The sequence below is a fragment of the Fringilla coelebs genome (assembly GCF_963513975.1).
Source record: "Fringilla coelebs genome assembly, chromosome: 23".
In the NCBI taxonomy this organism is placed as follows: domain Eukaryota; kingdom Metazoa; phylum Chordata; class Aves; order Passeriformes; family Fringillidae; genus Fringilla; species Fringilla coelebs.
In genome coordinates, this window is record NC_140049.1 from 2,158,893 (window position 1) to 2,175,214 (window position 16,322).

Genomic DNA, 16,322 nt, shown 5'->3' on the forward strand with positions numbered 1-16,322 from the left:
AAAGAAGGAAATGACAGTAAGACAGAGCAGAGAATGGGAAGTTGGGCAGGAAATGAGGAGAACAATCATGCAAGCCTGTTTAGGAAGTCAGAAATCAGTTTCTTCAGCTCTTATGATGTAATTTTCTATTTTTTTTTCAGATAATTTGCAGTAGAATAATAAAATCATCTTGGATATAATGGTAAAACCAACAAGAATTTATTTTTCTCTCTCAGCCTCACCTTCAGAGCTGCATCATCACTCTCAGAGCAGAGTTTATCAATCCATGATGTATCCCCTGCCTTTCCACCTTCCTCCCTCCCCTGCCTGCCAGTATCCAGCCTGGAGTCTTCCTGCAATCTTGATATCCAAAAAATTAAACCCAATTTTGTGTCCTGTTCAGCATCCTTGGTCTCCAGCTCATGGAATGAAGAGGAAAATCTCAGTCAGCTGAATTTGGGGATTTATCCACAATCCCTGAGGGATGTTTGCTCAAATCAGCACCGTAACAGGATTCTGTAGCTGGATCAACCAGGGTGTAATTTGTAATAAAGTCAAGCTAGATTTATCCTGGAGGACAGGTGTGTGTTAATAAACAACAAACAGGGAAAATCAGAGTTATTTCTTTGTAAGACAAATCACTACTTTGGAGTGTAAATTCCACCCCAGGAGCTCAAGCTGATGACAATTTATACTATAAAGCAGACAAATATTTTCCAAGAAGCCCCTTGTTTATCAGAACGTGTCAAATGCATTATTTGTCTCTCTGAAGCCCAGGAAAAATCTCATAGGTTTAAAATAAAGCAGATTTTCACCACTTTGCCGAATCTCATCAGAATGGGCAGTAATTAATACTTTTTTGGTGAATATTTAAGTCTGGAGGAAGGAGCTCCCTTGGTCTGTCTGTAGTGCTGTATCAGCTGCTGCCAGACACCAGCAGGTTCCTGTATTTGGGTTTACAGCTCCCTGCTATTTAAAAAACAGAGTAATTTGGAAATCAAATGCAGCACAGCTCTGCTCTGGGTTTGCCCACCAAGGTGCTGTGCTGTTGGAAAAATGCAATTATTTCCCAGGGCAATTCTGCATCCAGGTCTTTCTTTCCCCTCACCCCATCACCGCCCTCAGCAGCTGGGCACAAACTGAGCTGGGTGGTTTTAAGTGAAGTGGTTTTGGCTTCTGGGTATCAGCCTTGGTTCATCTACAGCTGCAAATATTTCCTCCTTGCCTCATGAAATTGGGGAAGGGCAGAGGGGATGTGTGGTAAAAGGGAATGTGAGTTTTAAAGGGCTTTGAGCAGAGTTCCCTTGAATTTGGGGCCGTGTTTTGCACCAAACCCAAGTTTGGAGTTTCCTGTTGGCTCCCACAGGATGGAGCACTGAGGGACAGGGAGTTCCTTTTCTTGTTTTATTTTGCAAACAGCCCCAAAAGTTCTGATGAACCTCGAGTTGTGATTCATTGAGGGGGAGGACAGGAAAAAACAATCCCAACAGAGTGTGCAGGTCACCCAGCACAGGAACTGAGGGAACAGGGGGAGGGAAGGACAGAACCAGCCCCAGAAATGGCTCTGCCCCAAACCCATTTGGTTCTCATTAATACAATCCTACCAAATTACATTCATTGTTTTTGATGGTGATCACTAGGTTATTTATTTCTTTTTATTACCTTGGAGATATTTTCATTTCAGATGGCAAATTCCTCTCTGTGGATGCAGTCGTACAGCAAGTCACTGTCTAGACCAGGAGAGAACAACAAACACAGATTTTCTTCCCCAAAATTTGCTGATTTAAGACTGAGAACCTCACATTGGTGGGAGGGAAAGACCTCAGAAGGACAAAGGTTGCCAGGTGTCTCACCATGAATTTGAATTTCTGGACAAAACACAGAACTACTCTAAAAACGAGAACCCAAAAGTGTAATTAAAATAAGCAAATTTCAGCCATTGCTCCTGTGGGCAATGAGAGGTTTGGCTCTGAGCTGCTGCTCCTGCACAGAGCTGGCTCTGGATCTTCCAGCCTGTTCTGGATGTTCTAAACACTCCAGGGTGTCCCAAGCCTCACCTCTGCTCTGGGACACGACTGTCACCTGCTGTCCTGCAGGAATCCACACCAAGCCAGAGAATCAGCTGGATTTTATTTCATTTTGCAGGGAAATAAAACGTGAGTCTGGGAGAGCTGAGTGCAGCTCAGTGGGGAGGGGGGAACAGCCACCACATGGGAGAGGAAACACAGGGAGAACAACAGAGAGACAGCTCCTGTGCTCACAAAGCCCCTTCAGAGAGGAGAAGCTGGCTCAGAGATGCAAGGAGACCACATCCCTGTCCTGCTGTGTCCTGCAGTTCCTTACACCTTTCCACAGGGATTTTCTCCAAGCATCCCCACTGTGCAAAGCAGCTTTTGGGAGCTGCTCTTCCTCACCTTGGAAAGACAGGATCTGTCACCTGAGGTGGCAGGAAGTTGATGGGTGTCAGTTCAGACCATGAGGGAATGATCCTGGGAATGATGTCTGGAATTACTGGGATGGGATGCCAAGGGGAAGAGGGGATGAAGAAGATGGGAACCTCTGCAGAGTGACAGGTTCTTCCAGACCTGTGTTTAGCAGTGATCCCTTTCTTATGGCAGGAGGCAAACCCCTGATTTGCCTTTTCTGTGGATTCCCTTTGGCTTGGCTCAGGCAGAGCTCTCCCGGGAGAGCCCAATCCCATCACGTCCGAGGTCAGCAGGGAGTGGGAGCACCTGCTGCTCCCCCGGGTCTGCGTCCTGCCCTCTGTCCCTGCTCTTCCTGCTGTGGGCAACAGCACCAACCACCACAGCCACCATGAACTTGGCCACCAGGAACCCAGCCATGATGTAGAAAACAGTGAAATCCTCTTCAGGAGGGGACCTGTGGGGAACCAGAAATGCAACCATCAAGGGGATGGTCCAACCTTGGAAAAAATCACTTTTGTGCTGCCTTAGTCCTAGGAAGATTAGAGATCTCAGCACGAGGAGTTTTGAGCTCACCTGGAGATGCTCTGCACAGCTCTGGGCTCCTCTGGCACGTGGGTCACCAGGTCAGCTGCTGATGGAAACACAAGAGTTTAGTCTGCTGATGTTTCTGGGTGATGTTCAGCTGGGCAGGTAACCCAGGTGAGACAGGGCACTGGGAGCAATAAGGAGGTGACATGTCACCTCTAACAGGGAGGTCACGCTGCTGTAAATCAGGAGTAAAAAGAGGCAGTGAAACACAGAACCTCCTTAGAGCGAGACAAAAGTAGATGTTGACTCAAGTGGGCCCTTGTCAGCTGCAGACACCCATGAAATCCCAATAGGAACCCATGGAATTCCAGAACCCATGAAATTCCAACAGAAACCCCTGAAATTCCAGTAGGGACACATGAAATCCCAATAGGAACCCATGAAATTCCAGTAGGGACATGAAACTCCAGTAGGAACCTGTGAAATTCCAACAGGAACCTGTCACATTCCAATAGGAACCCATGAAATCCCAATAGGGACACGTGAAATCCCAGTAGGAACCCATGAAATCCCAATAGGAGCCCGTGAAATTCCAATAGGAACATGTGAAATTCCAGTAGGAACCTGTGAAATTCTAATAGGAACCTGTGAAATTCTAATAGGAACCTGTGAAATTCCGGTAGGGACATGGGAAATTCCAACAGGAACCTGTGAAATTCCAGGAGGAACCCGTGAAATTCCAGGAGGGACACGTGAAATTCCAGGAGGGACACGTGAAATTCCAGGAGGGACATGTGAAATCCCAATAGGAACCCGTGAAATTCCAACAGGAACCCCTGAAATTCCAGTAGGGACACGTGAAATCCCAATAGGAGCCCATGAAATTCCAATAGGAGCCTGTGAAATTCCGACAGGAACCCCCTGAAATTCCAAGAGGAACCCCTGAAATTCCAGTAGGGACACGCGAAATCCCAATAGGAGCCCATGAAATCCCAATAGGAGCCTGTGAAATTCCACCAGGAACCCCTGAACCTCCACCAGGATCCCTCCAAACCGCAGCCCCAGCCCGTACCTGCCATCACTTCCAGCCGCACGGTCCTCAGGCTGCGCGTGTGGCCCAGGAACTCGGTCTGGCAGCGGTAGAGCCCCGCGTCCCGCGGGCGCAGGCGGCCCAGGGTGACGGTCAGCAGCCCGGCGCGCGCGTCGTCGCGGATGGACGTGCCGCCCCGGCTGCCCCCGGGGAAGGGCAGCCAGGCGGGCGGCGCGCTCACCACGGGCCGGCAGCGGCCCTGCCCCAGCTGCCTGCACCAGCTCTTGTGCCGCCACCACTGCCGCGGGTCGTAGGAGCAGTTGACGGAGATGGTGTCACCCTCCACGGCCACCAGCACGGTGACGTTCTGGGCGGCGCAGGGGGCTGCGAGGGACAGAGGGACAGAGGGACAGAGAGGTGAGCCAGGGCTCTGCCAGGTCTGTCCCTCATTGTGGGGATGCTGAATGTCATTTTCACCGTCTAGTGATGTCACCTGTAGGGGTGTCACCTGTAGGGATGTCACCCATAGGGATGTCACCTGTAAGGCTATCAGCTATGGGGCTGTCACCTGTAGGGATCTCACCCAGGTCTGTCACCTGTAGAGCTGTTACCTATGGAGCTGTCACCTGTAGAGGTGTCACCTGTAGGGGTGTCACCCAGGTCTGTCACCTGTAGAGCTGTCACCTATGGGGCTGTCACCTGTAGAGCTGTCACCTGTAGGGATGCCACCCCTAGGGATGTCACCTGTAAGGCTGTCACCTATGGGGTTGTCACCTATGGGGCTGTCACCTGTAGAGAGCCACCTATGGGGCTGTCACCTGTAAAGAGGTTACCTGCAGGGACGTCACCCATAGGGATGTCACCTGTAGAGCTTTAACTTGTGAACTGTCACCCATAGGGATGTCACCTGTAGAGCTTTAACTTGTGAACTGTCACCCGTAGGGTTGTCACCTGTAGAGCTTTAACTTGTGAACTGTCACCCATAGGGATGTCACCTGTAGAGCTTTAACTTGTGAACTGTCACCCGTAGGGTTGTCACCTGTAGGAGTGTCACCTGTGGGGTTAGCACCTGTAGGAGTGTCACCTGTAGGGCTGTCACCCATAGGGATGTCACCTGTAAGGCTATCAGCTATGGGGCTGTCACCTGTAGGGCTGTCACTTGTGGAACTGTCACCCATAGGGCATCACCTGCAGGGCTGTCACCTGTGGGGTTAGCACCTGTAGGAATTTCACCTGTAGGTGTGTCTCCATAGGGTTGTCACCCTCAGGGTTGTCACCTGTAGGATGTCACCTGCCCACTTTCCCCATGACCAGCCCACTGTGCTCAGATCTGGAATTTGTCCCGGTGACACCTCCAAGCCCCTGCCCTGCTCACTGGTTCCTTCTGAATCCCAGTTATCAAATCCAGTTTAACTTTTTTTTCCACCCTATCTTTTAATACCTTGCTAATTTTAACCATATTGACAACTGGTCTTTGTCTGCTTGATTTTTTTTTTTTTATTGTCTTGGTTCCTCATTTCTAATTTCCATTCCTCCTTGTGACAGGCAGAGGGGAGAGTCTGAGCTATTAATACTTCCAGAGAAGTGCAGTGTGGTATTTGTGGAAATCTCTATTTCTAGTGAAAAAAAGTCACAGGCAAATGCTTCTGGGAGATCATACATAATGATAAAACAGAAGTAAATTTAAAAATAAGCTCTTGTGAGGAATTAGTGCTGGCTGAGCCTTTTAATAACACTTCTTACAATAATTTCAACAATTGTAAGCGAATTGTAAACTAAAAACTGTGAAGTTCTTTCAGCTTGACTAGAAGACCTAAAATGGATCTGTGCTCTGCAGTCCAACACCTACAGGGCTTTATCCTGATGTGTTGCTCCACTTGGTTGTTCCAGCCAGAATTTACCTCATGGAATATCCAGTCCAGTCCTGTTCAATCCCTCCCAAACTCTTTAACTTCTTCTCCTATTTCCCCTTCCTTCCTCCAGCTCTGCCCCTTCAGTCCCAGAATTCCCAGAGCACTGCAAAACATCTCTCAGACAGAATCACTGATGGATTCCCTGATGTCCCTCTGGAAAAAGTTGTGTCATTCTCTTTTCAACCAGCTCTGCTGACAGATCATAAACGATTGATGCTCCTCCTCTCTTCTTGGGTGCCACTGGGCAAAGCACAGTGAACTTTTCCCAAACTCATCCCAATTTTTGGGACAGGTTCCTGCGCTCCCACACCCCGGGTCTGTTGCCTCTCCCTGCAGTGCTGTGAGGATCTGGGATCCCCAAAGCACTGCAGAGAGCCCCAGCTGGGCCCTGTACCTCATTTCAGATGGACATTCCTTTCCAAGCTGGAAAACCCAGGGATTTCAGAGCTGTGCCCTTCGCTGGGTTTCATTTCCTTCCCCTGAGCCCCACCTGTGATCATTTGCATCCATGTAAATCCCATTTGCTAATGCAAACAACCCAGAATTTTGCAATTTCACATCACACACAGGACTTCTCTCAGCAGTGCTTCCTGTTCTGTCTCAAAATGATCCCTGTGAGAAAACCTGGGAGCACTGGGATCACCCTTGGATGGGCGGCCCTTTGCTAAACCAAGGGAAAACTCTGAGGATGGAGCCAAAGCTTTGCCCCCATCCTTCCCCCTTTACCTGAGCCCAAAGTGTGGCTCTTACCTGACAGGAAGAGCAAGGTGAGGTGCAGGAGCTTCTCCATGGGGCTGAGCAGAGAGGGAAGAGCAGAGGAGCTGGAGAGGAGCGAGCTGGCTCAGCCCACGGGCAGCTCCTCTCCCCCTGCTCGCCGGCCCGGAAGGAAGGAGCACAGGAACTTGGCATCCTTTTCATCCTGCACATTGAGCAATCCTCCAGGAACAGGCATTGCTCTCGTGGGCTGAAAATTCAGGCATCAGCAGTGCCCAGAGCCAGCCTGGGAGGGAGCAGCACGTGGTGGCCTGAAGCCACAGGCTGGGTGTCTGCTCCCCCTGGAGCAGGATTTCGTGGAATCACGGAATCACAGAATGGTTTGGGTTGGAGGGACCTTAAAGCTCATCCAGCTCCAGCCCTGCCATGGCAGGGATGCTTTCCACCATCCTGGGCTGCTCCAATTCCTGTCCAAACCAGCCTTGGACACTACCAGGGATCCAGGACCTGGCCACCCTCAAGGGGAACAATTCCTTCCCAATATCCCTGTGGTGCTGGGAAGCCATCCCTTCACAGGGGACAATTCCTTCCCAATATCCCTGTGGTGCTGGGAAGCCATCCCTTCACAGGGAACAATTCCTTCCCAATATCCCCGTGGTGCTGGGCAGCCATCCCCTCACAGGGAACAATTCCTCACAGGGGACAATTCCTTCCCAATATCCCTGTGGTGCTGGGCAGCCATCCCTTGTGCTGGCACTCCAAGCACAATGGTGATAAATCAGGATAAATGATTGACAGGAGCTGTGCATGGGGGGAATTCCTGGAAAGCTGAAGGGGAGGCTCTCCTGGTAGCTCATCCTGAGGGTGAAGGAGGACAAGGAAATCATCCCCTGGGCTTTCAGGGGAAAGAAGAGCATGGAGCATCCTTGTCTGAAATGCAGCCAGACACAGAGCAGGGCAGGGGCACAGGAGCCACAGGAGAAGCTGTGGGTGCTGTTCTGTGCCTGGCACAAAGGGCACAAAATCTCTGCTGGGGATTCTGAGCCCCCAGTGCCACCACGGTGCTGGAGGGGCTCAGGAATGCAGCCACAGACCCCCCAGAGGATCAGCACACTGATGGGGGTGGGCTGCTGGATTTTCATTGTTAGGGTGATTTATTTACTTGGAGATCTATGAAAGTACAAATAGACCCTGGCTTTGAAACTGGTGTGGTGCTGAACCTGCAGGCCTGGCCATTCCTAAATGTGCCTTTCCTCCAGTTAGTGGTTAAGAAAATGGTCCCTCACAGTGCCCAGAAATTCTCTGTCAGGTGACTGATGGCAGCTTTTGTTCTTTCTCATTCCAGTGAGCACAAATCTGGATTCTCTTCAAGAATCTTCCCCAAAATGCCTCTCTTCCACTCCACTGTTTTTTGCTATTACTCTTCCACAGCTTGACCCAGCGCAACTGCACGAAGAGCAAATTGTTGGGGGAATGTTGGGCTGAATGAACCATTTCCAGAACCATTTTCTTTTTCTTTCTGTCAGGTCAACTTTGAAAATCTCCAAAAATTTCCATCAGCCTCCCTGCTCCAGCCCTGGCAAGAGGAGCCTGTGGGATGTGACTGGCCTGGGAATGAGGGCTGGTTCAGGCACCTTTGCTCTGTCACCTCCAGCAGGGCTTGGGGCAGGGAAATCAGGAGCCAGAGCTCCTGGAGAGATGGAACTGAGCCCCATAAACTCATTTCACGTTGCTCCCCACATGACTGTTAAATCAGATGTGTCATTTGGAGCGTTTCCAGCAGAGACAGGGAAGTGCAGGAGCTGGTTCTGCATATTCTTGGAATCCAGCACTGGCACCTCCAGCCCATTCCATGAAAATGAACCCAGCCACAGCGAGGTTTGAGCTCAATCCCTGCAGCCCTGGAATGGCTTTGCTTGCCCACAGTAGCTCAATTTTGGGATTGGGGCAGGGTTTGTACCAGGACACAGCTGGGATATCCCACCCAGCCACGTCCACGCTGCTCCTTCTCACACGGCCAGGCCTCCACACCTGCCTCTCCAAGATTCTGCACTTTAATGGAATTGGAAAAGCAGATGTACAAGAGATCCTGGGAGTTCCCCCACAGCTCTGCCTGACCTGAGGCAATCTGGCAAAACCTCTGCTTCCTAAAACAGGAGGGAGGGCAGAAAACACTCAGGTAGCAGCACACACACCTCCTGCTCCTCATTCCCACTCTGTATTCCAGTTCCTTCCTCCCATTTCTGGCCTGTTTGGGATTCTGTGCTCATTCCCTGCTGGTCCCTGGGGATGGGTGGAAGGCAATGATGGCATATTCCACGTGCTGGGGGTTCCTGGGAGCCTGGCCCAGCTCCACGTTGCAGTAAAGAGGATCCTCAGGGCTGGGGGTGGATTGCACATCCAGGTTGATGTATGCTGGCCCTTTGCTGTCATCCTGAGAACTTTCCCTCCTTCCAGTGCTGCCAGGCTGGGAAAAAAAAAGGGAAAACACTTGTTAGCATGAGTCAGTGCCAGGCCACAGCTGCTGCCAGGAGAAGGAGATTTTCCCACATGGAAACGAGAAGCTGTATCAAATTTTACCTCTGATTTTCCTTCCCAAGCAAAGGAGAAGCTGTGTCAAATTTTACCTCTGGTCGTGACAGAGGTGAAGGAACAGAGAATTCTTTTCTTCCCCACCTCTCCTGGATCCAGGTGGAGCCTCATGCTCTGACCCTGCCTGAGTCTCTTCTCAGGGGTTACAGAATTTGCTCTGCTGGGTTTGTTCCTACTGGGGTTTCCTTGCAATAATCCCCCCTCTCTCTCCAGCTGTGAGTATTCCTCTCTCTGCTGCCATCAAACACCATTTCCCTCCAGTTTATACCCAAACTGAGCTCCAGGCTCCTCCCCAGGGGGGTTTGGCAGTTCCTCCCAGACTGCTGCTCAGGGCTTTGGCACCTTGTGTGAAATGTTTCATTTTCCTTACCTGTGCTGTGCCTTCTGCTCTGTCACTGGTGTGCTCTGCTTCTTTGCCACCTTTAGAATGAGGCAAAATCAGAGGGTTTAGATGTGGAGAAATCCAGGAGAAGCTCTGCCCGAGGAGGTTTGTGAGGGCTGTGGGACTGCCCTGATGGGATGTGCCTCTGCCCTGGGGAACACTTTGCTCTCTCCACCCTTCCTCGAAGGTTTTTGCACTCCTGTGCAGGCTCTGGAGGAACCTGGGTTGGATTTATCCCGAGGGGAGGCAGGGAGGAGCCTGCCTGGTCCTGCCAGGGCACTGAGCTCACCTGGCACAGCCCCAGCCCCACGTACCTGCTGTCAGGAGCAGCCTGTAGTACCTGACCCCCAGGGCCACGCAGGTGAGCAGGGCCAGGAGCAGCAGGAGCAGCAGCACCACGGACAGGATGAGGAAGGTGTTCCCACTGCAGCTGCAGGAGAGGAAGGCAGTTCCCAGTGTGGGGTGGGTGAAGAGCCCAGCACCAAACAGGCACCAAAAGGACAGGGACAGGTTTGATGTGCCCAGCTCAAGCATTGGGAGGAGGGTCTGGTTCTCCTGCAGATTCCTCCCTCTATGAGCCTGGGCAAGGCCCTGCTGATTCAGAAGGGGAAGAGAGGCACTGGGGACCTTCCCTGGTTCCTGATTTTTCTACTTGGCTTTATCTTCTGAGCTTTTCCTAAACCATTCTCCAGAAACAAGCCACTGTTCAGAGCTCCAAGCACAATTCCAGGCTCTCTGGAGCAGGGATGATCCTGCTCTCAGGTGCTGCTGAGGCATTGATGACAGCAGATGTACAAAGGGGGAAAAATCCTTCACTTTTAACTGGTAAATGGAATAATAGCAGCCAAGGACTGTCCCATTGTTCAGCACTCAGACAGCAGGGAGCAAAGTTGAGGCTGAGGGGCAGAATCTGGGCGTTCTGTTCATGTGAAGTGCAGAAGAGAGAAGGATAAAGAAGCAGAAAATCGCCTGCAGAAGGCTCTGACATGATTTTACCAATTTGGCTCTTCTTTTGGAATTAGGGCTAGGGCAGGAGCTGGAGGAGGAGAGGCCACCCTTGGTGAGGATCCAGATGTCACATCCCATTCCTCTGCAGGCAGGAGGCAGAGTGCCCAGGGCCTGCCTGTCCCAGGTGTACACCACAAGTAACCTGTGAGTGCTCAGGCTCAGAAATTCACCTTAGGCCTTACCTGTCACCAAAGAGAATTCCTTGACTTTGTCTTCCAGAGTTTGGAAAACCTCCTGGAGGTCCTGCAATCACAGACAGGAGGAGAGGAGAGGTCACTGTGGGGCTGCTCTGCATTCCCATGCCCTGATCCCCTGAGCTTGTCCAGAGCATCCCAGTGACCCCTCTCATCATCTGCCCTGCTTGTTCTCAGTGCTGCAGGAGCCAGGCTGAGCCTGGTGCTGCTCTGCCATGACCTCAGTGCCTCCCCTGAAACATTGTCTGAAAGAGAACCCACAAGTCACAGATCTGTGAAATCCCAGTCTAAGGTTGTTCCCTTGACAACCCAAGGGAAGGTCTGTGAAAGCCAAAGGATGAATCACTCTAAAAGGGCTCTGAAGTCACTCTGAAGAACTGATATCAAACACTGAGTGCCAGACACCCCTCTCAGCCCAGCTGGAGCTGCTCCCAGGTTAAGGAGGGGCAGCACTGAAGTGGATCTGCTCCCATCCCTGCTGCTGTTGCACAGGGTGGTGGCCACGAGGAGACCCAAAGCTGCAGGGAAACAGAGGCAAGGTGGGAAGTGGGGTGAGCTGGGCAGTACAGGACAGAGCAGGGCAGGGAGTGTGGAATCCACAAAGGTGTCCTGACAGAGCCATACCCACCTGTTGAGTTGTGATTTCAGGATTTACCTCAGGACCTCGGGTCCCTCCCCTGATCATTCCCTCCCAGGTGTGTCAGTCCCCTCTCCTTTCCCCTCACTGACCCCTCCCAGCACTGTCTGTCTGTCCTGGCATTCCAGAAGGGCCTCGAGTGATTGGCAGGTTCAAAGGATGCCCTCTACCCCCGGGGGCACTGGGCCATCCAGGTGTCCTCTGTCCCTTGAGCCCTCCCCTCCTGTCCCTGGCTGGTGGCTCCCTGCCCCTTCCCTGCCCTCTCCCGGGGTTAAAGAACAGCAGCCACGGGGTCAGGAGTTCTGCTGGAGCTGCTGTGGGTTCAGAGGCTGTGGGGCAGAATAAAGCTCTGGACCCAAACCCTCCAGCAGAACCCACTCCTTTCCTTCACCATCGCCCCAAAGCTTCTCCACAGAGGGAACCCTGAGGAGCAGCCCCTGCTATGGGGGGAGGCTCCATCCCAGCCCCACCAGAGCTCCTGCACGCCTGGACTTGTCCCCACGTGCCCAGGGCAGCACCCAGCCAGCCCAAAGTGTCTGTGGGGTGAAACACCACACAGCCATGGCCAAAAGTGTCTGTGGGGTGAAACACCACCCAGCCATGGCCAAAAGTGTCCCTGGGGTGAAACACCACCCAGCCATGGCCAAAAGTGTCCCTGGGGTGAAACAGCACAGTGCTGCTGTTTGGTTCAGCACCAAGGGCCAGACAAGCTCAGGCAGTCCTGTCCAGCCACACTGGTGACATTCCAGTACCCACCCTTGGAAACGCTGAGCGTGACCTCCTCCACGCGGAGCAGCCCGGAGCCGTCCTGCAGCGCGCACCAGTACACGCCCGAGTCCTGCACCTGCAGCTGCTCCATGGTGACAGTGACAATGCCCTGCTGGCTGTCATCCTGGATCCTGACACGCTCCTGAGCCGTGCTGTTTGCTGCTGGGGGCTCTGGTCTGGTGGTGACCAGCACGTTGCACGTCTTCCCCTCTTCCCTTTTGCACCAGGCTTTGCTGACAGCGCTGTAGTCTGAGGTCTTGTAGTGACAGTGGACTGAGACGTTGCCTGACTCCTCGGCTGTGAGCTTCTGGGTCCCTGCAAAACACCCAGGACGTGTGCTGACAGCCCAAAGTGGGGTCCCACAGTGGGGCACCCCCTCCCCAGCACTGCAGCACCCTGGAGCTGCCTCCACCTCCACCTGCACACCCACCTCCCCTAGGCAGAAGGGGACTGCACCCAGATTCCCCAGGCAGAGGTGTCATAAATTTGGGGCTACTGTCCCCCTCCTCTGGTTCCTTCAGAGTGGGAGGCTCAGCCCATAGGATCTGGGAGGGTTGGGGGCTGTGGGGTGAGAGCAAGAGCAGGGCCTGGCATGGGGAAGGGTCCCAGCAGCACCCAGTGGGAACCAGTGCTGGAGCAGTCCTGTGATGAGCATCCCCATCTGTGGGACCCACAGGAAGCTCCCCTGAGCCTCTGCTGGGAGCAGGCAGAGCAGGAAGGGCCAGGCTGAGCTTTGGCTCGAAGGTGGCAGGAACCAGCTGGCACTGTGTGTGCAACAGGGACAGTGCAGGGTGTCACCTGGGCTGAGACCTGCCCACATCCACACCTGGCTGCCAGGAGGGGCTCACTCCTGGGCAGTGGGAGTGCAGTAGGAGCTGAGTGAAGGAAGAAGCCACCCTTGGACACAGGGAACGTGGCAGGTACTCACTCTTGAACACAGAGAGCACGACCTCCATTTTCCGGGTGCGCCCGGAGTCCGCTGCACACCAGTACACACCAGAGTCCTGGATCTGCAGGCTCTTCATGGTGACAACGAGAGCCCATCCAGCATTGTACTGCACTGACACTCTGCCTTGCAGGGATTTCCTTTCACTCTGTTTTGAAGATGTTCTTCCTCTCACTGGGACTGCGCAGTCATTCTGTGCTTGGCACCAGGCGTCACTCCCCTCCGGGCACTGCACTGTCAGCGTGTCCAGCTCCCACCTGAGCAGCTCTGTGGAACACCAAAGTGGCACTGCCCACTCAGTGCTGGGCACAGACTGTCAGCGTGTCCAGCTCCCACCTGAGCAGCTCTGTGGAACACCAAAGTGGCACTGCCCACTCAGTGCTGGGCACAGGGGCACCTGGGACAGACCCTTCAGGAGGTGGGGCAGGAGCTGGGAGCCAGCAGGACCGGGCAGGTCTGTGGGGCTCCTTCTCCCCCTGTGTGGGAGGGAAAGCAGGGAGCGAGGCTGGGGGGACCAGGGGAAGCTGCTCAGCTGTGGGGGACAGGAGGGTAGAGGAGGGGAAGGAATGATGCTGTTTCCTGACAAGGCTTGGCTTTGGGTGGGGTGCAGATACTCACCCCTGAAAACAATCAGTGAGATTGTCTTTAGTAGATAGTTGTAGGAAGCAGCACAGAAATATGTGCCTGTGTCCTCTGCCTTGAGGTCAGTCATGGTGACAGAAAGAGTCTTAGCAGTGGTGTTAGCATTTATTTTAATTCTCCCATCCTGGGATTTTTTGCTGAGTTCAGATGGGTATATGCGCAGAACTTCTTGACATGCTCCATTTTTCTGGAGGCACCAGTATTTTGTCCGGTCAGCAGCCCACTCTGTATAAGGACACTGGATGTACACAGTGCCCCCTTCCCGTCGTCTCAGGGCTTCTGGGGCTTGGCCTTGGAGACCTGGAAGGATCAGACGTGGTGAGGGAGAGGGGAGCTGATCACAGAACTGCAGAATCACAGCACAACAGAATCACAGAATCGACAGGGCTGGAAAAGACCTTTGAGATGACCAAGCCTGATCCGTGTCCCAACACCACCCTGGCACTCAGTGCCACATCCAGTCTGTTCCTGAACACCCCTGGGGTGGTGACTCCCCCAGCCCCCTGGGCAGCCCTTTCCAATGCCCCACCACCCCTTCTGTGAAGGTGCAGAGCTGCCCACAGCCCCTCAGGGCACACAGGGAACCTCTGCCTGCAGCCTTCCCCCGTGGAGCCTGGTGGCTGGAAGGACTCCAAAACCCCAAACCCCTTCCCCATGCTGAATTCACCTGCCTGGAAATGGGAAGGGCAGCGTTGAGATTTGAGCTGGGGATTAAATCTCACAGGGTGCTCGAGGCGCTGGCCATGTGTGGCACAGTGGCTGCGGCTGTCCCCTTGTCCCTGCAGGCAAATGGGGACCATGCCCTGCCCACAGCACCCCGGGGCCAGGGGCTCAGTGTGGGGTGCTGGGGAGGAGCAGAGGGAAGCAGGCAGGGCAGGGAAGCAGCTCTCCCCTGGCACATCCCAGCCTGCCAGGGCTCCTGCTGGCTCTGGGTGCTGGGAGCTCTGTGCTCTCTGCTGAGGGACTGGCACTGCCCTGGGCACTGCCCTGACCCAGGGATGCCTCAGAGGAGCCAGAGTGGTGGGAGAGGCTCTGTGCTCCCAGCATGGATCATCCTGGACACCTGGAGGAGCTGGGGCTGCCCTTCCCTGCCAGCCCTGCAGCAATGCCCAGCTCAGAGCCCGGCTGGTGCTGGAGGAGCTCCCAGGGCAGCAGGAGGTGGGGACGGTTCTCCCTGTCCCCAGGGACACCCCGAGCCCTTCTCCTACCTGGGAAGCAGAGTGGCAGCAGGAACAGGGCTCTCAGCTCCATGGCCATCCTCAGGCCCAGGGAAGGGGCATCACTGGGGCTGCCCAGCTGTCCTGTGCCAGCCTGGGTGCCCTTGGCCTCTCCTGGCTGGCAGTGACACAGCTGGGGGGGGAAGTGCTGAGTTCTCGCCTCAAGCGGAAACACCTCCCCATTTGTTTTGTTACAAAATTAATATGACAGCAATCTCGGGGCGCTGCTTTTGGGGAAGTGGCACAGCCTCTCCTGGTGCCAAAGGCTGCTGCTGCTCTCGCCTGGCTGGTGGCATTTGTTTTGTCACCCTCCTGTCCCCCAGCCTGTGGTGACGTCGACCGACCCGGCTCCTCTTCCTCCCTGGCTGGTGGGAGAGAAATGTTCCAGGGTTTGGTGTCACTTGAATTTCCTGTGATGGTGCTGTGATTCTGCACCCAGGTGCTTTGCAGGCTGGGCTCAGCCAGGGCTAACAGAAGGAATGGCTTCTTTCCCTCCTTTCCCTCACCTCTCTGAGGAACTCTGCAAACCCCCACAGAGCCAGTGCTCCTGTGCGATCCTCCAGCTGAGTCCTGGAGCTGCCCTGTGTGCATCCCACAACCACAGTCCCCTCTGGGGGGGCTCCCTCGTGTCTTCCACAGCTGGTTCTGTCCCAAACAGCTGCTGTGGGACAGCAGGGTCAGGTCTTACCTGCCTCGAGGCCACGCTCCCCTGGCTGTAGGAGCATCGGGGGTACCATGGTGGGGATGGATGGAGATGAGAGATCTCTGAAGCCAGGGCTTGGAACTTGTGGGTTATTGCAAAGGGCCAAGTGCAGGGCCCTGCTGGGAGCTGCCAGCCACAGCTCGGAGCAGGGTCAAGAGAAGAGAGTGGGAAAGAGGATGAGAGAGAGAGGATGAGAGGGTAAGAGAGTAAGGGAGCGAGGTTCCCGTTACAATACCATAAATCTTCTCCTGTGCTGAATATTCTAATTCTCACTAACCAATCTAGCCCAAGATACAAATCCTACAGTATTTACATACAGCCCATAAGAATCATTACATTGCCACACTGTGCTCCATTTTAAACCCTAAAAACTCCTCTCTGGGCCCCTTCTGCCAGGCTGGCAGGGTCTGCTCTGCCCCTTGGAGCTGCCTGCAAGCAGAGGGTGTTGTCTGATCAAAAGGGGATTACCTTCAGCTGGCTGTGCCATTGTTTTCCAGTTGTTCAGTAGCTAAGGTATCTCAGAGCTTGCTTTCATTTCAATCTCACCTAGAGTTCCCATATTCTCAAAATCTTTTGCCAGACAATCATGTTTATAAGGCCTTCCTGATTCATCTTCCCCAGCACCTGGCCTCTCTCTGGGCGC

General features: G+C 53.6%; 2 protein-coding genes across 3 annotated transcripts; both read right to left on the reverse strand.

Annotated features, from left to right (window-relative positions):
• Positions 1-2,109: 2,109 nt before the first annotated feature.
• Positions 2,110-6,752, reverse strand: LOC311162396 (triggering receptor expressed on myeloid cells 2-like). 2 transcript variants are annotated; one of them, XM_084220726.1, is made up of 4 exons: positions 6,627-6,752; positions 4,006-4,347; positions 2,979-3,033; positions 2,110-2,859 (listed from the first exon to the last, which is right to left on the reverse strand). In XM_084220726.1, exons 1-4 carry the CDS (start codon positions 6,664-6,666, stop codon positions 2,646-2,648), a joined length of 651 nt encoding a protein of 216 aa, XP_084076852.1. In that variant the 5' UTR covers positions 6,667-6,752; the 3' UTR covers positions 2,110-2,645. The 2 variants fall into 2 exon arrangements, with proteins under 2 accessions (XP_084076852.1, XP_084076851.1); XM_084220725.1 differs by having other exon boundaries at positions 2,979-3,036.
• A 1,034-nt stretch (positions 6,753-7,786) lies between these two features.
• On the reverse strand, positions 7,787-15,099 carry LOC311162299 (polymeric immunoglobulin receptor-like). The gene is made up of 8 exons (XM_084220580.1): positions 14,968-15,099; positions 13,736-14,059; positions 13,100-13,384; positions 12,160-12,486; positions 10,755-10,815; positions 9,879-9,994; positions 9,553-9,602; positions 7,787-9,057 (listed from the first exon to the last, which is right to left on the reverse strand). The coding sequence occupies exons 1-8, from the start codon at positions 15,014-15,016 to the stop codon at positions 8,857-8,859; spliced, it is 1,413 nt and encodes a 470-aa protein (XP_084076706.1). The 5' UTR covers positions 15,017-15,099; the 3' UTR covers positions 7,787-8,856.
• Positions 15,100-16,322: the final 1,223 nt, after the last annotated feature.

What these genes read in the sequence shown, in the direction of transcription:
- LOC311162396 (XM_084220725.1), bottom strand. Translation starts at nt 6,666, where the DNA reads ATGGAGAAGCTCCTGCACCTCACCTTGCTCTTCCTGTCAG. An exon ending in CACCTTGCTCTTCCTGTCAG is followed by an intron (nt 4,348 to 6,626) that starts GTAAGAGCCACA and finishes TGTCCCTCGCAG; the next exon opens with CCCCCTGCGCCGCCCAGAAC. An exon ending in GCGGCTGGAAGTGATGGCAG is followed by an intron (nt 3,037 to 4,005) that starts GTACGGGCTGGG and finishes TGTTTCCATCAG; the next exon opens with CAGCTGACCTGGTGACCCAC.
- LOC311162299 (XM_084220580.1), bottom strand. Translation starts at nt 15,016, where the DNA reads ATGGCCATGGAGCTGAGAGCCCTGTTCCTGCTGCCACTCTGCTTCCCA. An exon ending in CTCACTGATTGTTTTCAGGG is followed by an intron (nt 13,385 to 13,735) that starts GTGAGTATCTGC and finishes GGTGTTCCACAG; the next exon opens with AGCTGCTCAGGTGGGAGCTG. An exon ending in CGTGCTCTCTGTGTTCAAGA is followed by an intron (nt 12,487 to 13,099) that starts GTGAGTACCTGC and finishes GGTGTTTTGCAG; the next exon opens with GGACCCAGAAGCTCACAGCC.